The sequence below is a fragment of the Temnothorax americanus genome, unplaced genomic scaffold, assembly GCF_048541705.1.
Source record: "Temnothorax americanus isolate GAGA-0224 unplaced genomic scaffold, ASM4854170v1 Scaffold2, whole genome shotgun sequence".
In the NCBI taxonomy this organism is placed as follows: domain Eukaryota; kingdom Metazoa; phylum Arthropoda; class Insecta; order Hymenoptera; family Formicidae; genus Temnothorax; species Temnothorax americanus.
In genome coordinates, this window is record NW_027509338.1 from 5,807,340 (window position 1) to 5,834,001 (window position 26,662).

General features: G+C 31.3%; 1 protein-coding gene and 1 long non-coding RNA gene across 8 annotated transcripts in view; one reads left to right on the forward strand and one right to left on the reverse strand.

Moving 5' to 3' along the window:
* LOC143896896 (uncharacterized) overlaps positions 1-26,662 on the forward strand; it is a 214,793-nt gene that overhangs the window by 152,003 nt on the left and 36,128 nt on the right. The gene's annotated exons all lie outside the window — the stretch shown is intronic.
* Positions 1-26,662, reverse strand: part of LOC143896889 (octopamine receptor beta-1R) — a 62,113-nt gene that overhangs the window by 7,991 nt on the left and 27,460 nt on the right. For all 7 annotated transcript variants that reach the window (XM_077405045.1, XM_077405043.1, XM_077405042.1 and 4 more), the window contains one exon: positions 3,771-3,992. In XM_077405045.1, coding sequence (XP_077261171.1) covers positions 3,771-3,992 — 222 coding nt within the window. The remainder of the gene's footprint in view (positions 1-3,770; positions 3,993-26,662) is intronic.

Below are 26,662 nucleotides of genomic sequence, written 5' to 3' on the forward strand. Positions count from 1 at the left end.
CAAGAAATATTATTTTATTTATAATTTTGCTTAAAATCAACAAAATTATTAATTCTTTATATTAATTTATATTAATCGATAAAAAACTATTTATTTAACACTTCTTATGTTAATTTTTTATTTTCTTATATATAATTTAAGTTCACTAGAAAATATTAATAAGTTGAACATTAGATATTAGAAAATATTAAAAATTAACATAATTCGACTAAAATTCGACCACTTGCATTTCAGATTAAACTTTATTTTGTATACAATTTGAAAATTGTATACAATATTTTTGTATAAATGATCATTATATATATTTCTATACATATATATATTTCTTTCTATAACATATTTCTGTAAATATTAATTAACAATTTAGTAAAACAAGAGAAATATAGAAAATAAAAAAAATAGAAAAAACATTCCATTTTTCATTCAATGTTTCAATAGATTTTATCGGATATCAATATAACTGGTTTGCAACAGATATAACTGTTTGTATTTTTTTCGAAATTTTGCACAATATATTGTGTCTTGTAAAATAGCAACGTAACCATCTATATTTATTATACGAGCGGTGAATGTTTATCGTGCTAAAAGCTCATAATAAAAGTTCTGAAAACTGGAGGAAAAGATATAAATTCATATTTCCCGTCTTAAATGTATTTTTCGCATATAACATATATATAAATGCATTACAATATTAAATATTAAATAGCATAAAATTTAAATTTAAAAAAGATGTATATTAAAGTGTAAATTTTTTGCATTAGAGATTAAATTAATTAATATTATATTTTATATGAGAAAAATATATAAATATAAATTTTATGATAAATATAAATACGTATACATATTTATATATTATACAATTTCTCTCACTTAAAACATTTTTGCTTTGAATATACACGCATAGTTTGCGCAATTCCCTTCATTAATAATAAAGTCGGGCGTTTTATTGAAAAAGTCCTGTACTAAAGAAGTTAAATTTAGAAATGGCTGACTTTTAATCTTTCGTCGTCATCACTAAGTCTATTGTGATATGTCCGTCATGCAACTGCGTTTTATCTCGAGGAGAGGCACTTGACACACACCGGAACCACCCTTTCTCCGCTTCGAGGTGGCTGCACACAACCCTCAAACTCTCTCCGTTGCAAATCTCCAGAGATCGCGGCGGCATACACTACTTTTCTCTATCGATCGCGGCTCGCTATATACCCGACCAACCAACTCTCACCTCCTTTCCGCGTTACTGCACCCTCAGGAATTTTGGAGCGACACAGCGTAATATCCCTCGGCCTTCCACTTTCGTTCGGATATCGTTCAATAATAATCGTCAAATGGACGATTTCTCGAGATTGACCTCGATTAATGCGTATATTCTTGCCAGGAACTTTTGGCCACTATATGTAGCTTATATATATTACGAAAATATTATGTATATGTGTGTATTATAAAGAGAGATTTCAAGTATAAATTCAGGAGTTATATATGCTATATAATATACTATCGGAAATTATTATATTATATAACATATAACTTATCTTTCTCTCTCTCTCTCTCTCTCTCTCTCTCTCTCTCTCTCTCTCTCTCTCTCTCTCTCTCTCTCTCTCTCTCTCTCTCTCTCTCTCTCTCTCTCTGTTTTCGCTAACAATAAGATACTATTTTAAATTGATCAAAGAATTGATTAGTTGAAAGTAGTTGAAAGGAAATACATTTGATAGGCGTATGTATATATGTATTAAATCTATCGTGAAATCGTGTTAAATCTACCGTCAGTTGTGTCCAATTTTATGATTGCAATTCTCTGTGCACATGGAAATTTATGAGTATCTTATATGGAGATAATCTCTATGTCAGAAATTACGAATAAATTGCCTTTTAATATTATTATGCACAATCACCTAATTATTAAAATTTCCATAATATTCGTGTATCCGTAACATGTAATATATTTACTACGATGAAAGAATACTTAATTTTCTGTGCTCATATCAAATCTCTGACGATTTTATAGAGCTTTGATGAATGTAAGCAATTTTTATACAATCATCTACAATTTCATAAAATCACATATAATTTTATAAAATTACGATAATTTTACAAAACCGCGATCATTCTTCCAAAAGAAGAATTAATTGGAATTACTGATAATTCGCGATGGCATAATATTATTAGCGATGATTACGCTTAATTTCAAATTTTTATTATATTCGCCAATATATAATTATGTAAAATTCTTGTTTCTATTTTGATCTATCTATCTAGAATTTCTCTATATACTTTTATTAATGTGTCGATACCTTCCTGCAGTTTATATATCTGATTTGACAACAATATTTCTCATTCGAAAATGTTATTGACTCATTGTCAGTTGCTCTATAGTAAACAATTAACGAACGTTGCAGTTGATGCATACAATATTTTCTTCTCTTCTTTTTTTACTTTTTATATCTCGAATTGTTTGCACAAAAACGAGTAGGCAAAATGAAGATGCATCCTACACGCTCTACATCTCACGTAGTTCTATTTACGCTCTCAAAATTAATTATCGAGTTTCAAAACTATTCTTTCGCTGAAAACGTATACCATTCTCTAAGATGCTTCATTGAACGAAATATTTCTCTCGACGAACTTTTCATCGGATTTGAAGTAAAACAGAACATGGGTGTTACTTTTTTTTCTTAACAACAAATGCAAGCAGCGTTAAAAAATAATATCATATCTAAAAAAGGCATGTAAAGTTGATACTCGTGTATATACATATAATAAAACGAGATGGGTAATGTCGTTTTCTTTCTTTAAATTGCAGTACAATAATTAATTTAATGTAATAAACATAATTGAAAGGTTTAAAAAAAGTGAGAGGATTATACAAGTTCCAATAGGTCTGCGTGTCTCTTAAAAGCGTTTAAGAATCCTCTCAAAGATAACGCAACGTCACGCCAACAATTTACCTCACGTACGTTCCAACCATGTAATTAACGAAGCAAACACGAAGCTAACATACTGTACGCTATTTAGCAGGAGAAAATAACGTTAATTACCGTGACAGATTGTGCACAACGTGTATTCTGTGTGTGTCATACACACTGATAAGAAAAGTAGCATTTTCGTCGCACGTACTATATCTTGTTTTATTATTGACCAAATTATGAAACTGCAATTCAGACTTTAATTAATGCCAAAAGAAATTATTATGCTTTTCTATTTTATTTTATATGAAACAATAACTTATTTTTCTAATTACTAAGTAGAGTTTTTTTAATGCAATTTTGTGATTTTTCTTAATCTTTTATAAATCGATTTTAACTAAACAAGTTCCAATAAGTGTGCGTGCCTCTTAAAAGCCTCTTCAAGAATCCTCTAAGAAGACAATGCAACGTCACAACTGTTAAAAATTATTTTTTTTTTAGGGCAATCTTCTTTCTATAAACAGAACTTTTCTCACACAATTTTCATCTTTTTTTATATTTAATAATAATAAAATCAAAAACATAACGTTATAATTTTAGAGAAAATAAAAGTACGGAAAAAGTAAAATAATAATAATAATAAAATAGAAAGAGGGATCAAGGGGGGAGAGACGGAGAGAGAGAGAGAGAGAGAGAGAGAGAGAGAGAGAGAGAGAGAGAGAGAGAGAGAGAGAGAGAGAGAGAGAGAGAGAGAGAGAGAGAGAGAGAGAGGAAATAAAAATGAGGCTGATATTACACTTGCATCTTAATAGAATAATAGATATTTTCTCGAATAAACTTAAAGAAATAATACTGCATATACGTTACCAAAGAAAAAAAGGCAGCCAGCAAGCTAGAAACGCCGACATGATGATCCCAAGCGTCCTAGCTGCCTTCCGCTCTCTTTTCATCTTGCTGCTGCTAGTTATCTGCGGCTCTTCCGGCTGCGGTTCGGGTGATGATTGCTCCACGGTCGGCAGAGATGTCAGACCAGCTGAAATCCCGTTAATCTGTAGATGTTTATTTAGCAAAGCGGCCGCAACTTTGCTCCTAAAACATAAATAAGACAATTATCGAATTATTATATAATAAATAACAATTGTATAATTATTTTATTTAATGTTGTGAAATATTTATCGTATTTTACATTAAATAACGTTTTTCGTTTTATTAATATTTTCTATTTTATAATTCAGGAAGGACTTCATATAATATTGGTTTTTATTTCTCTCTCAAAACTGGTTCAATTAATATATATTAAAGAGTAAAATTTAATAAATTATAGAGAGAGAGAGAGAGATAATAAATAATGTTAAATAAATAATTTAATACAAATACCCCTAACATTAGACAGATTAAATATAAATATCTTTTCTATTCCTAATATTAGTTTTCCTAATATTAAATCTTTTGCTCCAAAGTTAATATTGAATTATCTTTTATAATCTCGTGCGAAATGATAGGCAACGAAGTATTAAGCTGCACAAACAAACAAACAAACAAAAGCAATTTTCAAATATCGATTTCGAGAAAAAAACAATGATGTGTTGCAATAATTTAAACTTATCGATTGTCACATAAAATATTATCAATAATCCTAGGTCACTTATATACTATACTTTTATATACTACAATATTGTTTTAACATTCGAGTCCTTTAATTGAAAAATAAGATTTAAAAATTAGATGAAATTATATCTGGACACGAATAATTCCTAAGTAACTCTTATAAAAATAATTAATAATTTTTATTTATTAGATTCCATCATTTATTGAGTTGCTTGCTTTTTGTCAAATTGTCATTTCTTTCGATTTCTTTCTTCTCTGTTTGAAATCATGTCACCGATGTTTATTCACCTTCTCGACCGCGAGTACGATGCACTGTGTAGTTTTATGTCTTGGCCGTTATCCAAGTTTACTTCATGCTACCTTTTCGGCCAGCTAAACCGCATGAATTTAATGTCTTCTCGACATACGATTATTTTATTGTTACTTCCATTTTAAATTCGTCGTAGTACAATTGAACAGGTTTGAACTCTGACCTTCCGACCTAGATTTTTCATCGCGGCTTGATGAAAAATTTTATAAGAATTTAGAAGAATTAAAATGAGTTAAAAAAACTTTTAACATTTTATTGCTATAAGCCGTGAGAATTATTTCACGTTTACCGTATTAAATTATTTTCATCAGATTATTTTATTATTACCGTTATTATGGGACAATAATATAATACGTAATAATAATATAATAATTTTATATACAACAAAAAATTAAGATTAAAAAAATGAAACATATATACTTTTCCTTGTTTTTCGAAAATTAGAATAATTCCTGAATTAGAACTGGAATAACACTATATTCGATGCTGAAAAAATATAATGTACACGTAGTATGCGTTTGCTGTTATATGTTGCTTTGATATATATATAATCTAGAAAATTGCGCGTCGCATATACTTGTTGGTGAGCTTTTGCATTCAAATATTGCATTCGTTATTCGATTTAGTTACTTCGCCCGCGCAATTTAACAACGTTCATTTCATCGCACTTACGGCTGATTTACGAGGAAAAGCAACTTTGAATTAAACTCATAATTCGCAAGAATTAATATCGTAAAATATTTGCATATGCAGACTTCAATTATATATCCATAAATTGAGAGAAGAAATATTTTGATGTATTTTATTTTATTATGAAAGAAAATATACCGATAAAATTTTAAAAGAAATATTTTTCGATTTTATTTCATTATGTATATTTTTTAAATATTTATATTGATTATATTTTATTTATTTATTATTGTAAATATAGTTTTTTTCAGACAATATTGGTAATATCAAGAACATCGTCAATATAATCATCTAATCTTCTAGGATCTCGTAAACAGGGAAATTACTATTAGATTATACGCGCGCGTTCATAATAAGGATTTGCATTCATAATAAAAATTCTCTCCGAAAATATCGGCGATGCAATTACGAACAAAACGCTGGAATATCAAAGTTTGTGAATGCTGAATCACTAATTAGCATATTCTAATAAGTAGTTTACAAATAAGTAGTTTCTCTCATTACTGGAGGCAAACGCAATTAAACTTTGGTAGTTCACCGGCATATCCTGTTATGCATCAGCTCAGAAATCCGCGCAGATACTGAGCGTAGATATTAATATCTTGATTTAATATATCCAGAAAGAGAGAGAGGGGGGGGGACCGGGAGTTTCTTCAATATACAATACTATATAATTATATATTTGTATTATATAAGTAACAAAATGTTCTCTCACTAATTAATAGATAATTACAATACAGATAATTGCAATAAACAGTACACGAATCTTTCCTTATAATCCTATAAGATAAATTGAAATTTTTATGTTTTATTGTTTAACTAAACAATAAATCCAAAATTGATCTCATAAACTTGATGAAACGTTTGTACAATTAAAAAGTTCGAGATCAACTTCCGTATTGCTTCGGACTTCGGCACACAACTATAGCTCTTAACAAAAAGAATATTGCACAAACCTCTTGTTTCAACTGCAAACTCGAAGTTATACGCTTGTTCTCGAAACAGGCGCAAACTTGGAAGATACTTTTTGACTAAGTTTTTTTTCATAAACACTTTACAGCATGAGGAAAATGTGAAAAGCATTGATCGAGGTTAAATTTGATATTACGCGAGTATGAAAAGGTTGGAAAGTTCTGAGATTCTAACAAATAAATGATCATGGCATTCTTGTTGGTAAAAATATTTCGTCTCCGCGAAATTTGATTTATCACATTTATATCTAGTCAACTAGAAAATTTTAGACGATGTGTTAATTACTGAAAGTCATTATAGCAGAATCACATCAACAATTTCAAAAATTAATTATTTCAATTTTATTATCATTTAAATCTAATCTATGTTAATGTTCAATTTTCTTTCTTAACCTTAATTTCGTCGTATTTTCTCCATTTTAGTTTTACTTTTCTCAATATTATGATTTCACAAGCATCGCTAAGAGAGAAAGAGAGAAAGAGAGAGAGATGCTGTTTTCAAGACTTAAGTAAATACATAAATTTGCGGCTTCATTGAAACAATGCGCAGTATATTCATCTTTATTAAATCGAAACTCGCAGCTGCATTACACTGCTCGATTTAGAATATAGGTAGGTACATTTAACCGCTGCCTAGTTATGCGCGCGGTATTTCGCTGCCATATATATACGGATAGTCGATCGTAATTCGCGCGAAATAAGGCCGTCGCGCCGATAGCGACGACGGTGATGAAATATCCTTCGCAAGATTACCACGGCGAGATCATTTATCGTTTGTCCTATGCAGTTACGTTAAATAAATGTTTAACAAGCCGCCCATGAATATATTTTAATAATGTTATAAAATAGATGTAACGTAAAAAACTGATAATAAAAATCGTCTTTAACTCTGCATTTATTTAACAAAAATCGATTTTTTCTTTACAGTCTTTATTAATATTTTTTAATAATAATTATTATAACTTCGAAACTTTGTAAGGGTAAAGGGTCTTTTACATTCTCTGTAAAAGAATATCGCGTTTCTTTTTGCAAATTTTTATTGATATGATGAAAGACCTCAAAATTATTAAGTAGTGAAACGATCGATGGATCTATATATATTTACAAAGAATGGATCTCGGCGAGACATCGTTTTCTTGATGGAAAGGAAACGGAGCCTATGTATACTTTATGTATACACAGGCAATAGAATAGAAAATCAGTCGGTCGGTCGTGAAAACGAAGCAGAGACGGATGAAACTTATGATTGCGAAGTAAGGATATATGAAATAAAATATACGGCCACGGAAAGTGGCAAAAATCACTAAAGGATAGTCGACAGGGGCGGTTTGGGAATATAGGGTATCAAATAAAATCACAATATAACCAACGAGAAGATGTAATTGGGAATATAAAGTATCAAATAAATCACGGTATATTATACCAACGAAAAGATGTAATATTTCGCGACAAAACAGAATGAAAGGTACAACAAAAATATAATTACAATATTAAAACAAGTAGAAACTTGCACATTGTTTCCTCGTAGTTTTTAATTGTGCAAGTAGAAACTTGCACATTGCTTCCTCATAGTTCTTAAGTAAGTGTGCAAGTTTTTATTTTATTCGAGGTATAATTATCGGTATTTATTTGTTTTGGCTTCCTCATAGAGGAAGCTTTGTTAGCAAAGGTTCTGATTTCACACTTAACTCTTTTGGGGACTGCGTAAATAATTATATACATTCACTAAAAAATACTAAAAATACTTGTCCACTTAAAAACTAAAACAATACTTTATCGATAAAAAAAATCAGCCCGATATTATAAATATTTGAGATAGCGATTTAATTTTAATTCTATTATATTTTCCAGTCTTTTCTACCCCTATTTCATATATAATTGATTAAAATTTGGTTGATCAGATCAAGTTTTATAAAGCTTCTATGTATGTACGAATTCTTCGAAATTTCAAATGTGTGTAATACGAGATCTGATCAATCAAATTTTAATGAATTATATATGAAATAAGGGTAGAAAAAACTGGAAAATATAATAAAATTAAAAATAAATCGCTATCTCAAATATTGAGAAAGCGGCAGCGTAAAACACATTTTTCAAAAAAAGGAAAATCTGCATAAAATCTATACCGGTAGACCGATTTCAATAAAATTTGAGGAGGACATACTTTCTATGATACTCTATTTGTGTGCAAAAATTCAAACTGGTATCTAACAAATTGTAGAAGTAGATGCGTGTACAAAAATCCGTACACACACACACACACACACACATACATACATACTTCCGGACATTTTTTATTAATATGATTTTTTGACATTTTAGAACATTCTAAACCTATTTCCATCAAAATCTCGAAAAAAAATTTTTTCACCATTACAAAGCTTCCTCTATGAGGAAGCAATATATTTCGTAATATTATACAAATATAAAATATATAAGAAAATAATAATAGAAAATATTACAGTAATTATATATAAAATTTAAAAAATATAAAATAAAATAAATATATATTTAATTAATTGTTTAACTGCTGTCTCGAAAAAAGGTAACGTTATTTATTTCTTTCAGAGGATCTGAAGAACTAAAAGATTGGTAAAAAATTGTGATACACCTAGTTTTTCCGATTCGCCAACTGTATACGCGCGACGAATTCATAGGAATTTTATCTCACCGAGAAAACTCGCATCCAACACGATTCGATAAGCTGTAAGCTCACACAGTGAAGAAGTTAGGGTAAAAGCTTTCTTCATCTTTTGCTTTGATCCAACCCGACTTTACTTTTCGAAACTTTTTGCAGATTAGATTACAACTTTTCTTTGATGCGAGTGTTCGCTTTTTTTCTTCTTTTTTCGCGAAAATCAGTAACCGATTAAACCAGGTCGTCCAAGATTTTTAGTGAAGAAAACGAAGTAAAAGAAAATTTGACTTCTACTTCAGAAAATATAAAAGGAGGATGATATGCTGCGCTCGAAAGTATTTGGATTTTATGGCTGGTAAAGGGTAATAATAAAAGAATGGCTATGTATAAATTTTTATCTAATGGATTAGTCAACCTTAGAAAATCTATAAAAGTTTAAAAAATATATATAAAATATATATGAAATATGTGTTAATATCACAAACGATAAAAATGTATACATCAAAACGAAACAAAAATCTTACATTTATATAATGTTTTTAGTAGATTCCATAATTAAACGATTATTTTCTTATTAATTTATTCCTTTATGTTTTAATGAAATTATAAAAAAAATTACGAATGCTTCTTTTTTCATTTACTGTTGCGAATTAGGTCATTATTGTTTAAATTATAATACGATTATTACATCAATGTCCAACGTAATAATCCAAACGTGAAAAATTAATGCGTTGCTACGTTACGTCTTATCGCTCTGGGAATATACCGCGTCGGCATTTTAGCCAACCCTCGGAACGATTCGGTAACGTTTCGAGGTCTTCCGGAGCGAAGGCTTATCCCGATTTAAACAAGTGCGTCGCAAACTGCACCTCGCTTTTTTTTTAAACACACACACCCACACACACACACACACACACACATCACATTCTATGCCACGTGCGCTATTTGCAATTCTTTTCAACGAATCTTCACGGCGCGCGTGACCTATTTTCGCTGCTAGCCTCCGGTACACATCTCGACGAAATCCCACACAAACACACATAGCGAATTGATATTAGCCCGAGGAGTTTAGCTCGTGATGGCGAAGTAGGCCGTCTGAAAATCTCATGCGGTCTGTTTAGACTATAGTGTAATTACACTACCTATAGCGTATGTGTATATACTTGTATGTAATAAGCAGATTTTGCCACGTTTTGTTTTAAAACTTTACGTGGAAGAAAAGTATTTTGCATAATCCATGCTTCTTGAGATGTGATCTGTGAATCTGTGAAAAAATCTGTGGAAAAAATTAAAAAGATAACACACACTGCTGCAAAATGTATTAAATAAATGAAAATATCTATTCTAATAAAAAAACTTTTTATTAGAATATATTATATTATATATACACTTTTCGTGCAAAGAAAAGAAAGAAGTTCTTCCTCCTGTTTCCTTTCTTTTTTTTTTTATTCCATGAAAGGTGGATTATGCAAATATCCTTTCAAGTTTTTCAATTTTATTAGACGTTTTTTATACAATGTATAATATAATTTCGGTTTCACAATAAATTCATGACAAGATTTGTAGTAAGTTAAATGAAAATTAGAAATTTTTCTAAATTTTTTTCTTAAAAGAACAATAAAAGAAATTAATTTTTTATGTCAGTCAGAGCAATTAGCCAGTACTTAAATTAGGTTAAAATTACGATTGGTTATACTATCTATTATAACTTATACGAAATGTATAATGAGTGGTTTAGCTGTACTTGATAGTATTAATGTACTTTATTGTTAGTGCAATGATAATTATCGCCTGTTAAAGAGTTAAAGTGTGCAAATAACGAACACTTCATGTTGTCGAGGCCGCAATCTTCGCCATTGCCATTAACGACAACCGCACGTAATTGAACTTCGATAATCATCCGATGCGCAACTCAGCTTAAGATCATTAAATATTAAAGTCATTTCTCGTTCATAATTAATATAGTCGCATCGACAATCGCGATTGATAATCCAAATCTCGAAAGAAGAAATAATAATTTTTTGTGTAGTAACATCAAGGGAAAACTAGAATAATCAATACAACATGGAATGTAAAACTTTAAATTTATTAATATACAGGAAAAATTAAAGTATTAACGAAAAGCGATATGAGTAAAATAATTATATATGTCCTTTAAAATTTTTTTATTTTAATTAACTAATTTATTTGATAGATAATTAATCCCTGCATCCCTTAATACCTGTAATATTACAAAATACAAGTATCAAACATTATATTAATTATATGAATTATTGTGAATTTTACCATAAATTTATTGCGGTTTGAACAATATGCTTAAACACCACTACTACCGCCAGTTCCCTTTTAAAGTGGCGCATTTTTTCCATTTTCTGCGATTCTTGCAAACGCGTCCACCGGGACTCATTGAGGAAAAAGTAGTCATCGATAGAGCGGATACCGCGCATGAGCTTGGAAATTGGTGAGCGACATCAGAATTGCTAAAGCGATTCCGCCACCAATTCCGAGGTGAAGAGGGACGTGAGTTACCGTATATATTCCAAGCACTAGGAAAGCAGGAGAAAATAGCGACTGGTATTTGAAGGCTAGAAGCAGTCTGCAGCTGGTTCGAATTGAAGATAGGGTGAATTGTATGGAAAGCGGACCTCCAGCACAGGATTCTCACGATCGAAAGTCTGGCCCACAAAAGATTATCTTCCCCATTTCGCTTTATTGGAAATACATGCACATATTTTTCATTGTAATGCGTGCGCAGTTGTGCAAATAACGGTTTAAAAGTTAGATACTTTTCTATCGCGGAAAATTACAGTAACAAAAAAAACAGTTGAAATGCGTATTAAAATCATATAGTGAGGTTTAAAGTTAGTTGAAAATCTTTTAAGTCGAGAATCTTCCAGGGTTTATTAAATTAATCCTAGTTTAATAATTTATTGTATGTTTTTAAAAACATTATGAAATTGATGAAAATAAAATAATGTTTACATTAAACGCGATAATAAAATTATAGTAAAAAAAATTTTAATTTTTGAGAGTCACATGTTTTTTGTTCGAAAGAAACTCATTCGATAATGGAACTGGATCTCAAACTTCGAACAGCGGTGTTTGATTACAATATAGACGATGAAGTCTAAAGCTCAATTACCGAGAATTTAAGAGCTAAAACGTTCGGCTTCCGGAGAAAACTCCGATAATTCTTTTGACGGCGAAACGTCAAAAGCCAATTTGTACACGTCTCCGATTGATAATATAAACTTCATTGGCTCGCGATTCAAAAAGTGATTCAAAGAAACGGGGTCTGATTTAAAAATGTGCATGGCAAATTTTTTTTGCGACGATTCCTTAGTTTTAGCATATCAAAGAAAACGAGAGGTACATCTGCATTTTCCCCTGGTTTCTTTTTATTCGGAAAGAAGTTGCTCTATCGCAAAGACCAAGATTCATCGAAAGATCAACGAGAAACTCCGCTTCAAATTCAAAACTATCCAGTAGGGGAGACCGGAGCTAAGCCGACACTATTTTTTCAAAGACAATTTTTAATATTTAATTAAAATTTTTAGGCAAATTTTTTTAATGATTTATATTTAAAGAGTGTTTCTTTAGGTACAAAATTGATTCAGGAAGTTTTGCTGTACGTCGCTTTGTTTTGCCGCCAGGAAAGGAAAAGTGACGCAAAGACAAATTTTCAAATTGAAAAATGCCGGGGTAAACTCGACACTTTGCCTGATCAACACAATTTGATCTGGAACTTATTTTTATTGTTTGAAACTAAATATACATTTGTTTATCGTGTATTTAGAAAGTACAAAAATTTGGAATTAAATAAAACAATAATTAAAAATAATAAGAACAAAAATTGTTGAACATTCAATTATTTTCATCTGAACTCATGTCTGAAAAACAATTTATGCAAGTAAATTCGCGATTACACGTGCGCACACATTTGTCATGGGCCATATGCTGCATTACAAGCATCGTTTATTATTTATTGAGAACCAATAAAACAGCGTGTCGACTTAGCCCCTGTCGAATTAGCCCCGAACGTCGTTTTTTACTTTTGTTACTCCAAAAATATAAAAATTTGAAAATATGCAAAAATTATTATCGGATTCGTGTAAAGCATCGAATTTCTCATCAAAATCACTTACCGGTAGATTCGCAAGAGTAAAGCTCGATGAAAGAATAGACATTTTCGAGAGATCAGAAAAATTACTTTTTACTATCAAAAACGCTTATGTCGCGTTAAAAATTACACTATAATTTAGAATGTTACCAAATTCCGTTGATAATACTGGCACATAAAGACGCATTTACAGTAGGAAAGGCAAGTTTCTACGATAGATTTAAAATTGGCAAAAAACCTAGTGTCAAGTTTGCCCCGTTGTCGGCTTAGCCCCGGTCTCCCCTGTATATAAAAACGTATTGTCATTTATCTGTACGTGCGCGCGCGCACACACACACGCACGCACACACACACACACGCGCGCGCACACACACACACACACACACACACACACACACACACACACACGCGCGCGCACACACACACACACACACACACACACACACACACACACACACACATTTTATCAAAGAGATGATTTTTAAATTTTACGTTAAAAAAAATAATTTTTATTTATCATATAACCAATAAGTCACAATAAACATAAACATAAAATATTTTAGAAAATATAAATTATAAATTTGAAAATGTTATTTGTTTGCAATAACATAACAATTTTTAATATAAAACGAGCTAATAGCATGTAAATTATACTAAGCTCCAAATTAAAATTTTAAGCTTTTAAAACTTCAAATTAAATTTAAAAAAGATAAAGTTTAAGATAAATATCTTAAACTCTAAAAATTTTTAATTAAAATTCTAAACTTTAAATTAAATATACTTTTCTCCCTGAAAGGATTAAATCAGTTAATAAAAGTGTTCGTTAGAGAGCATATATATTATGTATAAGATAGATATATATTACGTAAAAATGAATAATCGTATGATACGCGGGATCGAAAGCCGCTAATAATAATGGCCATCAGTTATACTTGACGTCGATCAAACTCGATCACGCTAATTTCATGCATCACGGGCAAAATTTGCGAACTCTTCGTGACACGTGTTATTATCGAGTGGCGGCTGACGTCGCGCTGCGTGTCTGACCACAGTCGGGTCTCTTCTACTTACGGTTAGTTAGATGCGGCATTTGATATTCCGATCGACCTCTATAGAGCGTATCGTCTTCCTAGTCGTAAACTTTGCGGAAACTTAGACCACACATACATACAGAACGTCTATTCTTTCCATAGGGATTTTACAATCGATTTATATTATAGTTGGTTGTTTCTCAAGGAAAATGTCAAGGAATTCTCTATTTGTCTATTTTAAAATAAAAGACTCGTAGTAGAACTAACAATAAGTTTTAGAATTAAGTTCTATATACATATCTATCCATCTACATATTAGTACAAAATACAAAATGAATATTAATTAGGAAATATAATTTTTTTTATTTCTTATAAAATTTAACAGAATGTTTTAATTTGAACCTTTTAAAACTTATATAACATTTTAATTTTTGATTATTTAAGATGCAATTAGGGTTTAATGTTAATCTCAAACATCATTGTTAGCGACATTGTTTGACCATTCGACATTATTAGCAGTGAGAAATTTGTATCAATATACCTAACTTAATTTTTTGTCGTCATCAGACTGCATATAGTTGTAGATGAACAGCACGTGCTCCGTTATAGTGGCTGTAACTACAGTAACTGCAGTTGCAACTCGAAACATTGTACTCAGGAAAGTTTCGTCGTCAAAGTGAACAATTCAGGGCATCGTGACGAGGAAACTGATAAGCAAGAATAAAGTTTCTATTGAATTTACGAATTTCTCAAAAATAAAAGAAAGATATAGAGAAAGAGAGAAAGAAATTCGATAAAAAATTTATTCTTGTATGCCACAGTTATAGATAAGTAAATAATTTCATCTTGGAATAAATATTACTTTTCTATATAATAAAAAAAAACATCGAAGTATCAAAATAATTAATTATAATATAACGCCTTTTTTTTAGATTATACTTTTAAGGCATATATACATATTTTTTTGTAACATCGATTAATATAATAATAATTAACAATATATGGTCTCCATAGAAACATATAATTATCCATCTTATTATCAACTTTATTATTTTTTAGACTTATTTATTTATTTATAGTTTTCTCGAGAAATACACAAAATATTACGATCTAAACGTTTTGTAGCTCGCAATCTAAAGTAATCGAGATAACTAACTATCGGGAAAGCGCAATGTAATCTAATCATCGAATGTCGATTTCGTATGGCTAGGCCAATTTCCTTCCGGGATATTTCCGTTCAAGCTGTCGTCCTTTGCAAGTTCATATCTTTTTAAGGATAAGGATAAGACGGGGAAAAGCAAGGAGTAATGAAAGTGACAAGGCAGACGGGTCACGAAGTAAGTAATAATCTTTTAGATTAAGGCCCGAGGAATTGCTAGATAATCCTGGAAAGTTCCATCTCAAGCTGCTAAAGGGCCATCTTTTCCCTCCTCTCTTGCCAATTCGAAAGGCCTTACAAAGAGATGGAACTCGTGAAATGGAACTCACTGCAGGTGAAAAAACATCAAAGCATAATTATGTTAAATTAACAACTGCTGTGTGGATTGCAAACGCTCCTTCATTATAACACTTCCTATAAATCATGTCATGTAATTGTATTTCTTAATTAGATATACGCGATATGCGTGACAGCTTGATACTTGACGGATAATTACGTTGATCACAATATTCGCGAATACTAGAATGTATAACAATATATTATATTCTCGTTGATTGTGTTCGAGTTTATTTTTTTTTTTCAATTATTTGAAATTGCAAAGTCGAAATACAAAAATCAGTATTATATTATCAAAATTATAAATCAAACTGTAACTGAACTTTCTCATATGGATAATCTAATGATCGCGATGATATTCACGATATTCATGGATTTCCCGACAATACGACGCGAGATGCATTGCATTCGTTATGAGCGTAATAATTACGCGCGATTAATAGCAATGATAAAAGCTATATGTAAAGCCAGTGACGTAAAGCTTATCACCGATAAGTCTGGTATAACTCATATATTTATATACTATACGCTTCTTTTCAGACTTACGCGCTTACGATTGCGATATAAAAATACAATAACATTATTATTAACACAAACGATCTTTTCAACAAAACTCTGAATTTACGTAATATTTTTTTTAATTTTTATCTAATTTTATGACTTCTGGATTTATTGGCGTTGCTTGTTATTTTATATCTTATTTATTTTTATACGTTTTTTTTAGCGCGATTCTTTTATCGATTTTATTTAGTATTTGCAATTCAATCAGAGAGGTTGAAGTAAATTCAAGAACAAACTATAGAAATAAATTATAAATTTAAAAAATTTTGAATGTAAATTAATGAATATATATATGAATATTAAAAGAAATGTAATATAAATTAAATAAATTTAAAAAGTTGGAATCTTACTAGGAAGTTAGTAAACAGAAGAAATCGTTAAAAAAAACTTTCTGTTTTCTTTGGTATAATTAGATATTTGCAAACTTTATCTTATGATGTTCTTTCTCGCGCGTACCTAGTGCATTTCTCGGGAAATATAGTTCGAGTTTCCCCACGATGTTTAAGAAACAGACGGAACTTTAAAACGAGGCCGCTATGATTGCAACCACGGTTCTTTCATGGATACATTGTGTCGACAACAACGGAAGCCCCGCTTTGTCTCGTTTCTACCGGCGGAAGAGACGAGAATCAAGAATGGATATATCTTGCCTCGAATATATAATACGTTGTCTCAAAACATATGACAATATCGCTGTTATTGTACAGTCGAATGCATCGTACAGAAACCGTACAGAGCATATTTTCCGATTGTAGAAGTTACAGAATATTGCAAATTATATCTATCTTAAGTAAGTATAAAAAGACAATCCTGACAGAGAAGTAATAATACACTGCACGATTTTTTTAAAAGCATTGTATATATTCACAGGATTAATTGAAGATGCATTTTAGCATTTAATGAGACTGTTGAGGAGTCTATTTACTTTTCATCTTACTGCTTAAAATGGTAAAGTGATTAAAACGATTAAAGTGAATTGCGTTCAGCAAATAATCGCGAAAACGGAGGGTTGAGTAATATTGTACGTATAAGGAAAACGTTTATTTACGACATCGTCCGGACCCGACAAATTCTCATTTTCATTCGAAACACCGAGGTGTGATTCACGGCCGGAGGATGGATAGTCATGTCTGCACCTGAAACTCGCCTGGACCTAGCTAAACTATAGAAACACCCACAACGGTGAGATTAATGACGGTGTGTCAGGCGCGGAATTGCGTAACAAGTTCATCCCAAGATGAGAAACGGATTCAGGATTGCCATACGGCAATTTAAAACGCTTCGCTGTAATTCGCGCAGTAGCCTTAATCCGCGAGTTAACTTAATCTTCGATAAAAGAAGAACGGTCTAGATAAAACTCGCCTATACGTGGAGAAAATCGCGTTCGAAACTGATCTCGAGGGACAAAGAACGCTTTTTACTCGAAAAATTGAGCTTTTTATTAACCATTTCTCTTTCTCGAGTTACTACTGGCTATTTTTATTGAGTTTCTCGATTATATATATTTTAAGTTAAGCTCATTAATTTATTTCTTTAAAAATTATCAACTTGCTTCTGTTTGAATATAAATTTCTAATTTTTTTTTCGATAGCTCGGCCACACGAACATATGTAATCCGGCATAATAATAAATTGCGAAATTTAAACCAATTAGAATCGCAGCCATTTTCATAGAATTCTCCACGGTATCCCGTTTCCGAATGGATTTCATATACGAGTAAATGCCGCCGTATAAATTTCCGCGGAATTTAAAATAGAGGCCGGAACAACCGAAAACGAGAAAACAGAAAATAGAAAAAATTCAATTACTCTTCACATCGCTTTCCCTTCATTTTTCTGTCTTCTGTTCACGCTTTCTACAAACGGTGTGCCTTCTACAATCGCGATGTTTACGTGTTTAAGATGACGAAAAAGATAAAGCTATCATTTCTTCATATAGCACGCGTTCCGTTTCGACACAAATCCAGCGACGAGGGAATGATTTATCGATGGCAATTAAATTCAGCCGGAACTTGCTTCTTTTCATCCTGGCTGTATCGAAAAACCTCTGGCGGTAAAAATTGATCGCACAAATCCGTCGGCACTCACTTCGGAATATAAGCACGAATTCCGGAATCTCTCATCCTGGTTTCCGGACATTTCGAAGTTTTTTTTCTGTCAAGGGAAATTGAGAAATTTTGGACACACGGATATTCGAGGGTATACTTTAACTGTGACAGATTCTTAGGCTTCAACGTATTTTACACGTTTTATTCATTAAAATTACACATTTATGAAAGACGTTATTATATATAATTTTTGTTTAAAAAAGGAGTTATTATTATGTTAAGACATTTTCTAATCACAATTTTATTTTAATTTTATTCAATTTTATTCTCATCACACAATTAATACACTATTAATTGTGATATTTCATTGTATTACTAAAAAATTTCTTAATATCTGATATTATCACCGACAAATTAAAGCAACAAATGTAATTAAGTAACTAATAAAACTTAATGGAGTGATATTTAAACTCTTTAACAAGATTTGGTTATTTTCATAGAAAAAGGATAATAAAAGAGAGTGATATTAAACTCTTTTATTTGTTATAATTGATATAAATGATGTAATTAAAATGTACTGCAGGTAATTTGTTGAAAATTTTCCTCTATACTTGTACAGACAATGTTAGAGGCATTACTCGAGATTCCCCGACCGCAATTTGCATAACTCTTGTCAAAGTTGTTCTGAACCTATATTGTTTACCGCTAACTACACGCAGTGACCTACAGCCTCAAGTTTCGAGACAGACCTTGTACCGAAATTGCGTTGGAAGTTTAGTTGGCTACACTATATTTACGCATCTCCCTTTATATCATGAATAGCATTGTTTGAAAGGTACACAGCCAATAATTTTGCAAAGAAAAAGTCGTTTCTGATCATTTTATTTATGTTATAGCAATTTGGGGATAAAGAAATAATAAAAATTAAATAGAATTAAAGTAATTTGTACTTGATTCAATTCAAGCTATGCATATTTTTTTAAATACCATGTTTATCTGAAAATTTTGCAACACAGACAAATAAACACTTTTTAAAAAAATCTAGTAATTACAACTTATTGCAGTACGTATTAAACAAATTTCGTAGTGTTCAAGTAATGTCATAATTATATGAACACATAATTAACGTGTGCTTTATCCGCGTTCGGCTTAATTAACCGACTTATGTGCATCGCGTGAAGTTCTAATTGCACCTGCGGGTGTACGTATCGATTACTTGAATACAAACTCTTTTCCTCGATATATAATGAGAAATAAAAGTATATACGAGTGAACCGGAAATACTTCGTCTTACAGGGACACATTATCTGCGCCCTCGCCTGTTAATTAAAACTTAATAGGATTCTGCAGCACGTACATCGTGTCGTATTATGCAGCTCTAAGTAATGGTGCACTTAGTCCGAAATAAATTCGCTTGACGATAGCAGACGTTAAGTGCAAGATTAACGCGCCACTTATTAGCGTGTGACATATTTATCGAAAATTCCTATAATAGCAATTTTTATTGTCTTGTTTCTTTATCTGTGTAATTAATGTAATTAGAATCTTTTTCTATGATTTGTAGATGTTTAAATTTTATTTCCTTGTCGTTTAGTTTCATCAACACAGACTAATGCAGCTGCTAGTTTCTTACAAATTTTTGTATATTTGTTTCACTATATCAATATTCCTACACGCTTAAATTTCTTTCTTTAAACTATCTTTTTAATGTAATAAAAATATTTTTATTAAAATCTCTAGTAAAATAATAGTTATTAAATTTAATGTATTCTGCTGATGCAAAATTCTCAAATATAATGAGAATAAAATTACGTCCAAAATGAAAAAAAAAACCTCGAGAAACTTTAGGTGTGAAAATTTTTATATAATTGCTTCTTATAAAAAATTAATCGCGGATTGAAGATATATGTACGATTTTACATCTCTCACGTTTACCAATCTGGTCTTCTCGCATCGAAAAGACCGTATAGAAACAATATTGATATTGTTTTCTAATATGATTTTTATACATAACATTAAATTTTATTATTTTGTTATTTTATTACTTATGCTATACTATATTATTTTCTGTTTTATTTTATTGTTCTATTATGTTATTAGCTTTTATTTTTATTTTTTCAAATTATTTTTAATTTATCTTAATAAATTGACGATCTCTTATATACCGTAGTGATACAATTATACCCCCCCCCCCCATTATTTATACACATCAGATTTCACCATACTTAGCTTAATTATTAAAATTATATATATTCAGAAAAGATTTTTTATTTTAAAGAATTTTTGCGCTACTGCAGTCAAATAATACTATCCGATTATTTAAACTCAAAATCGATCAAACAAAATTTTATTTAAATGTTATATTTCTTTGTATTTTTGCGATATACGTCAATAATATTTTCATCGTTTATCATTTTTAAGTTTATATCTAAAATTAGAAAAGAATATAACTTTCTTTTTCTTGGTTCGTTATATCTTTCGATGAATTTTAGAAGGAGTTTCTCGTGGGCAATTTAACTTTCTGAAAGACTCGGTCTCGAGTCAAGAGATCCCCTATACGTGATGGCTGTCGGTCGTCAGACTTCTGAAGGCTTTAATACACTCTTCTCCGTCTGTTTGTCATTCGCGAGCATCCGCTACCACCGACAATAAAAGTGGGTACGGTAAAGAGAAGGGGAAAATAATACTTTTGGAGATCAGCCAGAAAAGAGCATTATCGACATTGATCGCAAAACTGTTGCACCTATTTCGGAAGACGAGAGTAAAAGGTTTTTGCCAATATCCATTTTAATAATAAATGTGTTTTTTATGTATATAATAAAAAGAAAGGAGATGACAAGTATAATATATATAGGTGATAAAATGTATGAGTTAATAAAAATTTCGTCTTGAATATTTAATTCCCAATTTTGTTATGAGAGATTTCTTATTTTATTTATCTGTTTTTTTTCTTGCAGTTGAAGAATAAACCGTGCGATACAAACACGATCACGAAAGCGGAAAGTGAGCGATGTTTCGCGGTGTGACAAAAATTACCGGCTTTAAACCGCCGCGGCTGTCACGATCTTTCGTAGAAATCATTTTACGATGAAAATTGCATGTAGCCATTCGCGTAACATGCTGCTGCCGTTACCGGCTTTATCAAGATGCAGGCACGTAGAAAATGGCATTTTAGCTATCGTCGATAACGCGATAACGCGTGTGCCTTTAGCGAAAATGGCTTCGCCGTCGAGCAAGTATCTAGGCCCTCGTATATAGTATAATACAGCATTCTGCGCGGGCACGTGTAAAAATAATTCCAAAAAGAGATAGAAGCAAAACAATTGTTATATCGATTTGTCCAGTCAAATTTATTGTGATACCATTGTATCGATATTTCAATAATTTATCAATTTATTAATTTAATTTAATTCTTACATCAATTTTTCTTTCTTGTATTTTTCCTTATTACCGTTATATTCTAATTATTTCGATAATCCATAATGTAAAGTATAATGAAAAGATCAAAATGCGTCGAATTTTCCCACATAAATACTTTGCCTCTTTCATCCATTTTTCTTCCTTGTATTTTCCCTTATTACCGTTATATTCTAATTATTTCAATAATCCATAATGTAAAGTAATGAAGAGATCAAAATGCGTCGAATTTTCCCACATAAATACTTTGCCTCTTTTATGTGATGAGTTCTGTACGGATCACCTTGTAGCCTTGACTTGTCAGAGCATATCAGTTTCTCGCGGAAGATGCCGAAGGTATAACGAAGTTAAACGTTCATTGAAATTCCAATCGGGTCGTCACTTTTGGTTCACAGCTTTATGTTACTTTTTGACCGGAAAATTTATCGAGGATCGAGAGGGAAAGACAGAACTGATGTCACTGAATAATAGATGCTGGTCGCGTTTTATCGCGATGCCATTATTTATCGCCGGTTCGTTAAGGAAAAGACGGTCGAAACGCGGGTTCCTTCGAACTTTCTAAATCCCTAAATCTAGATGCTAAAGCCAGTCCCAATTGCCCAACTTAGAAAGACAGAAAATACATTTCACATAATTTCACACAGAGATATAGTACACATAATTGAGTAGTATATTATTATAATTTTGAGAAGACGATACAATTTTCTTTAAATGCTGTTTTAGTTAACTCGGTGTTCTACAATTAAGGAGTCGCATTCGTAACAAAAATATAATCCAAGTAGGACGATCACGTAATAAGGTAATCGTCCAAATGAGACATATGCAAATGTAGGTATATTAAATTTAGACAACGAGTAGGCGTGTTACAATCTAATATATTCCTTATCTCGACATGTTACATTTAACGTATATTGACTATCATAAGCGAGCTAAAATCGACAATGTTTTCCATTTGTTCCGACACGTAGGCGATAAAGTGAGTTACTATAAAACGCGCAGTGTCATAGTATAATAACTGCGAAGCAGTGTGTTAAGAGAATCTCTTTATCACACTATAGGTACGAAATGGAACGTCACTTTTTTTAAGTATCGTCCCACTTAATCACTTCACCGCACTGGATATTGTTGTTCCCGCGTGTTTCAAATTGTCACGCTCGCTTTGATCGTGAAAACAAGTAGCACTCGTCGCGAACGGCGACGTCCGATCTCGACCAGGGATTATTTCGACTCCTCGCTCTCGTCGGAATATATAGCGCGCGTCTTATCGTAAAGTGCGTGTAAACCTCGAGGCCAAGGACAGTTTTGACTGGAACGTTAGCGGAGGTCGACACGCCGAGACGTACGTTATATACCTAGAGTCTCTCAACTTATGTATATACTTACGCGGGTATTACACCCTGATATATATAAGTTCTTATACATACGTTATAAGTTGTTTAACTGATTATGAATATTATATGTATAAATTATCCCTATTCGCTCTCTCCAACCATGCCTTTCGTGTCCCACGAATTTCTAATAGTCGTTTGTTTCGGAAAACAAATGATCGTGGGAGAATCCCCTCCACGCCGGAAAAAAGTTATTGTGGCAGGGAACCTCAGGTAAAAATTTCAAAGTCCTAGCTCATTTACTCTCGAAATGGCGAACAACCAAAATCTCGGTGGGACACGAAAGTGCACGGTTGGAGGATTACGTCAGTGTTGTGTAAAAGGTAAATGAGCATTTTTTTCGATAAAAATGTATTTTTGTGTATAATTTAAGCGTGTTTAAAATATTTTTGTCGTTAAAAAAAAATTTAACATTTTACAAAGGTCTATTATGGCTCAAAGGCAGGTGGAAGAGGTGGGGAGGAGCTACGATTATAAAAAAATTAGAAATTTGCACTTGGCTTTTTCATAGAGAAAGTGATATCTTAAGATCACGGTCTTACATACAGGTCTCTCAACTCTGATGTGTGTATGTGCCAAATTTACCGAAATTTCTATAACTCTAGAACTAATTAACCAAATCTTAACGAATTGTATATGAAAGAGGGGTAGAATTTTCCGGGGAGTACTGTGTATAGTTTTTTGTTACCGATTTTCTGGAAACCGTTTTTTTTTCTATTTTTCTAACTCTCGAGTAAAAAAATTTGACGAAGCAAAAAAAACCCCTTGATTGTTAGCAATTTTTATTAATTCCATATATTCTTCAGTTCATTTTAGCGAATACGCGAGTCTTTGTGAACGTATTAGAAGTCGATTTTTTTATACCACGCACTTAGAGACGAAAGCACAATGGAGAGAAAATCGAAACATGCTACAAAAGACTGCCGCGCAAAACAGATACACTCATGTTCACAAGAGGGTTCATGGAATATAATAGGCAAGTACTTATCGTGAATGAGTAGAAAAAAAATCGATGCTGCAGCGACTTGTTTTCGTTCCTCAATCCCTCCTTTTTCGAAATATTATTTTGTCACATATTCTGATACTGTACATAAATTTATCTTTAAAGTTTTATTTTATCCATAATATTTAACATTTAATTTTTATCACTAAATAATAATTCTTCCCGATTATACAAAGATGTTTCTTTCTGTGTATGTGTGAAACGTTTGATATTAACTCCACGAATCTACTTTTTTTCCTTCGCAATTTAATGTCCAAAAATATACTAAAAGTTTATTACATCTAATATTTATCGGAAAATAATGCTCGGGCTATCGCGTATTTTTCGAAATATTCATTGAGCGAGCAAGGGAGTTAAGGCTCACGTCATAAATAACAGTTTTCTTCGTGCTTCATATATTTTTCCAAACTTGTGCTTCTCCGAGACCTCGTACTTTCTATTTCTCGCGTTTTTTCGTATTTTATTTTTTTTTCCAAGAGTGTTTTTTCTGTTTATGTGATCCCGATACGCGAATTCCTTATATTTTTGATAATAATTCTCATGAGCGATTTATGATTAAGATCAAAATACATATTTCTTTTATTTGGCTTTAATTTAAAGAATTCTAAGCGATAAAGGCGAGACGAGAAAGCTATATATACGTGTGTGGAAAGTAATTCTGACTTCTACAACGCGTTTAAAACAAACGTTACATTTATTAAGTTTTTTTACGTCGCATAAAGCAAGACGGAATGTCACCATTCCAAATTTTTATATAACTGTAAACTGTAAATATAATGTACACAACAGTCTATTCATGTGGCGCCAGAGATTATATAATTTGTCATTATTACGTGCATGTATCTTTCTTTTTTATATATATAAAATTTCGAGAAAGAGAGAATATTCTCTCTCATACAAACAAGTCTCTTAAGATTAGAAACTGGTATCCGTTAATCTATGCGCATTAATTTATACACATATAAATATATAGCGCGTTGTATTTTATTGGAGTTTGATAATAATAATTAAAAGCAATCACGGCGCGATTGAATTAAATTTCGATATTTGAAATAAAAGTTGTTCAAACAAATTATTTCAAATTAATAATACTTTTAATAATGTCTTAATGTAGTATTAATATTGTAATATATTTTCATTTAAATTCTAAAATAATCTCTATATATTTCATACAAAATACCAGATGCTACTGAAAAATTATATATACATATATATATATATATATATAATTAAAATTAAAATTCTATCAAAAATATATACATGATTAATTTTATTTAATAGAATGTTAGTCGAAGTTAATTATCCAGATATTCTACGAAAAGAATGAAACAAAATTGAAACTTTTACTACTAATAGTAAGACATTTTGCATTTGAGTCAAAGAATTTTTCAGTGGCATCTGGTATAATTACAGGTTATTCTAACGATCCGCCTCTCGACGGCAAATATTATATATCGGAGAAATTTATGAAAAAATCTGCAACTTTATTTGCAAATGTAATTCTAAAGCGTATAGCCGGACCAACGCTGGAAGTGCGTGTTTCCGATTGCGTTGCCGGCGGCGATATACCCCAGTAAAATCAATTAACTCTCGATACTCTTATTTACTCGGTTAATGAAACAGAACGGAAACAAGAGTTTCCCAACGCGGGAGTTTTCATTGTGATATTTACTTATTTTTTCCGCTTTCTTTGCTCTTTTATTTTAGCGCTTTATTTCTCAAAACTATAGTACAGGCTATGACGTACCAGATAAGTCACGTAAACGAATTAACGTTAAAAATAATAGAAATCAAAAAAATAAAAACAAATATAAGAATGTAAAAAAATATAAAAAAAGTTTAATAAACATTTTTACCAAATAATTGCTCAAATATTTCTAATAAATTTCTAAATAAATTAATAAAGTAAATATTAATTTAATATAAATAATTAATTTGATTAAAATATAACTAAGTAACACATTTTTAAGTCAAAAAATAACTACTAGGTAAATAAGCTAAGTTATACAATTAATGTAAATAAGTAATAAACAAATGCCAGTCAAAAATGTTCTGTTATTGTTAGAACTGAATTCAAATAGCTCTGGCTTTAAGGGATTCGTCTGTTGGATAAATCCGCCGCGTTGCAACGTTTCATACTTCACTCGGAAACTGTGGCATTCGCACACAAATGAAAATTACTGGAACGCGCGTACGTACATATACGGTGTTCGGGAATACAGCAGCGAATAGCGCTGCAACTCGATTGTATGTAACGTGTGTTTATATACGGCTGTTTCGCGCCACCGAATACATCACGGCGACCGGAATGAGAGAATGGGGATGCTCGACAAAGAGAGATGGTACGTGATGCGTTGCTTTTACTGCGCTGTTCTATTCCGACAGATAATAGAAAATGTTATGATGATCCGCACTGATATGAATGTGACAACTTCCGGATGTGATATAAGATTTTATTTTCGAGAAGTTATAAAGCAGTA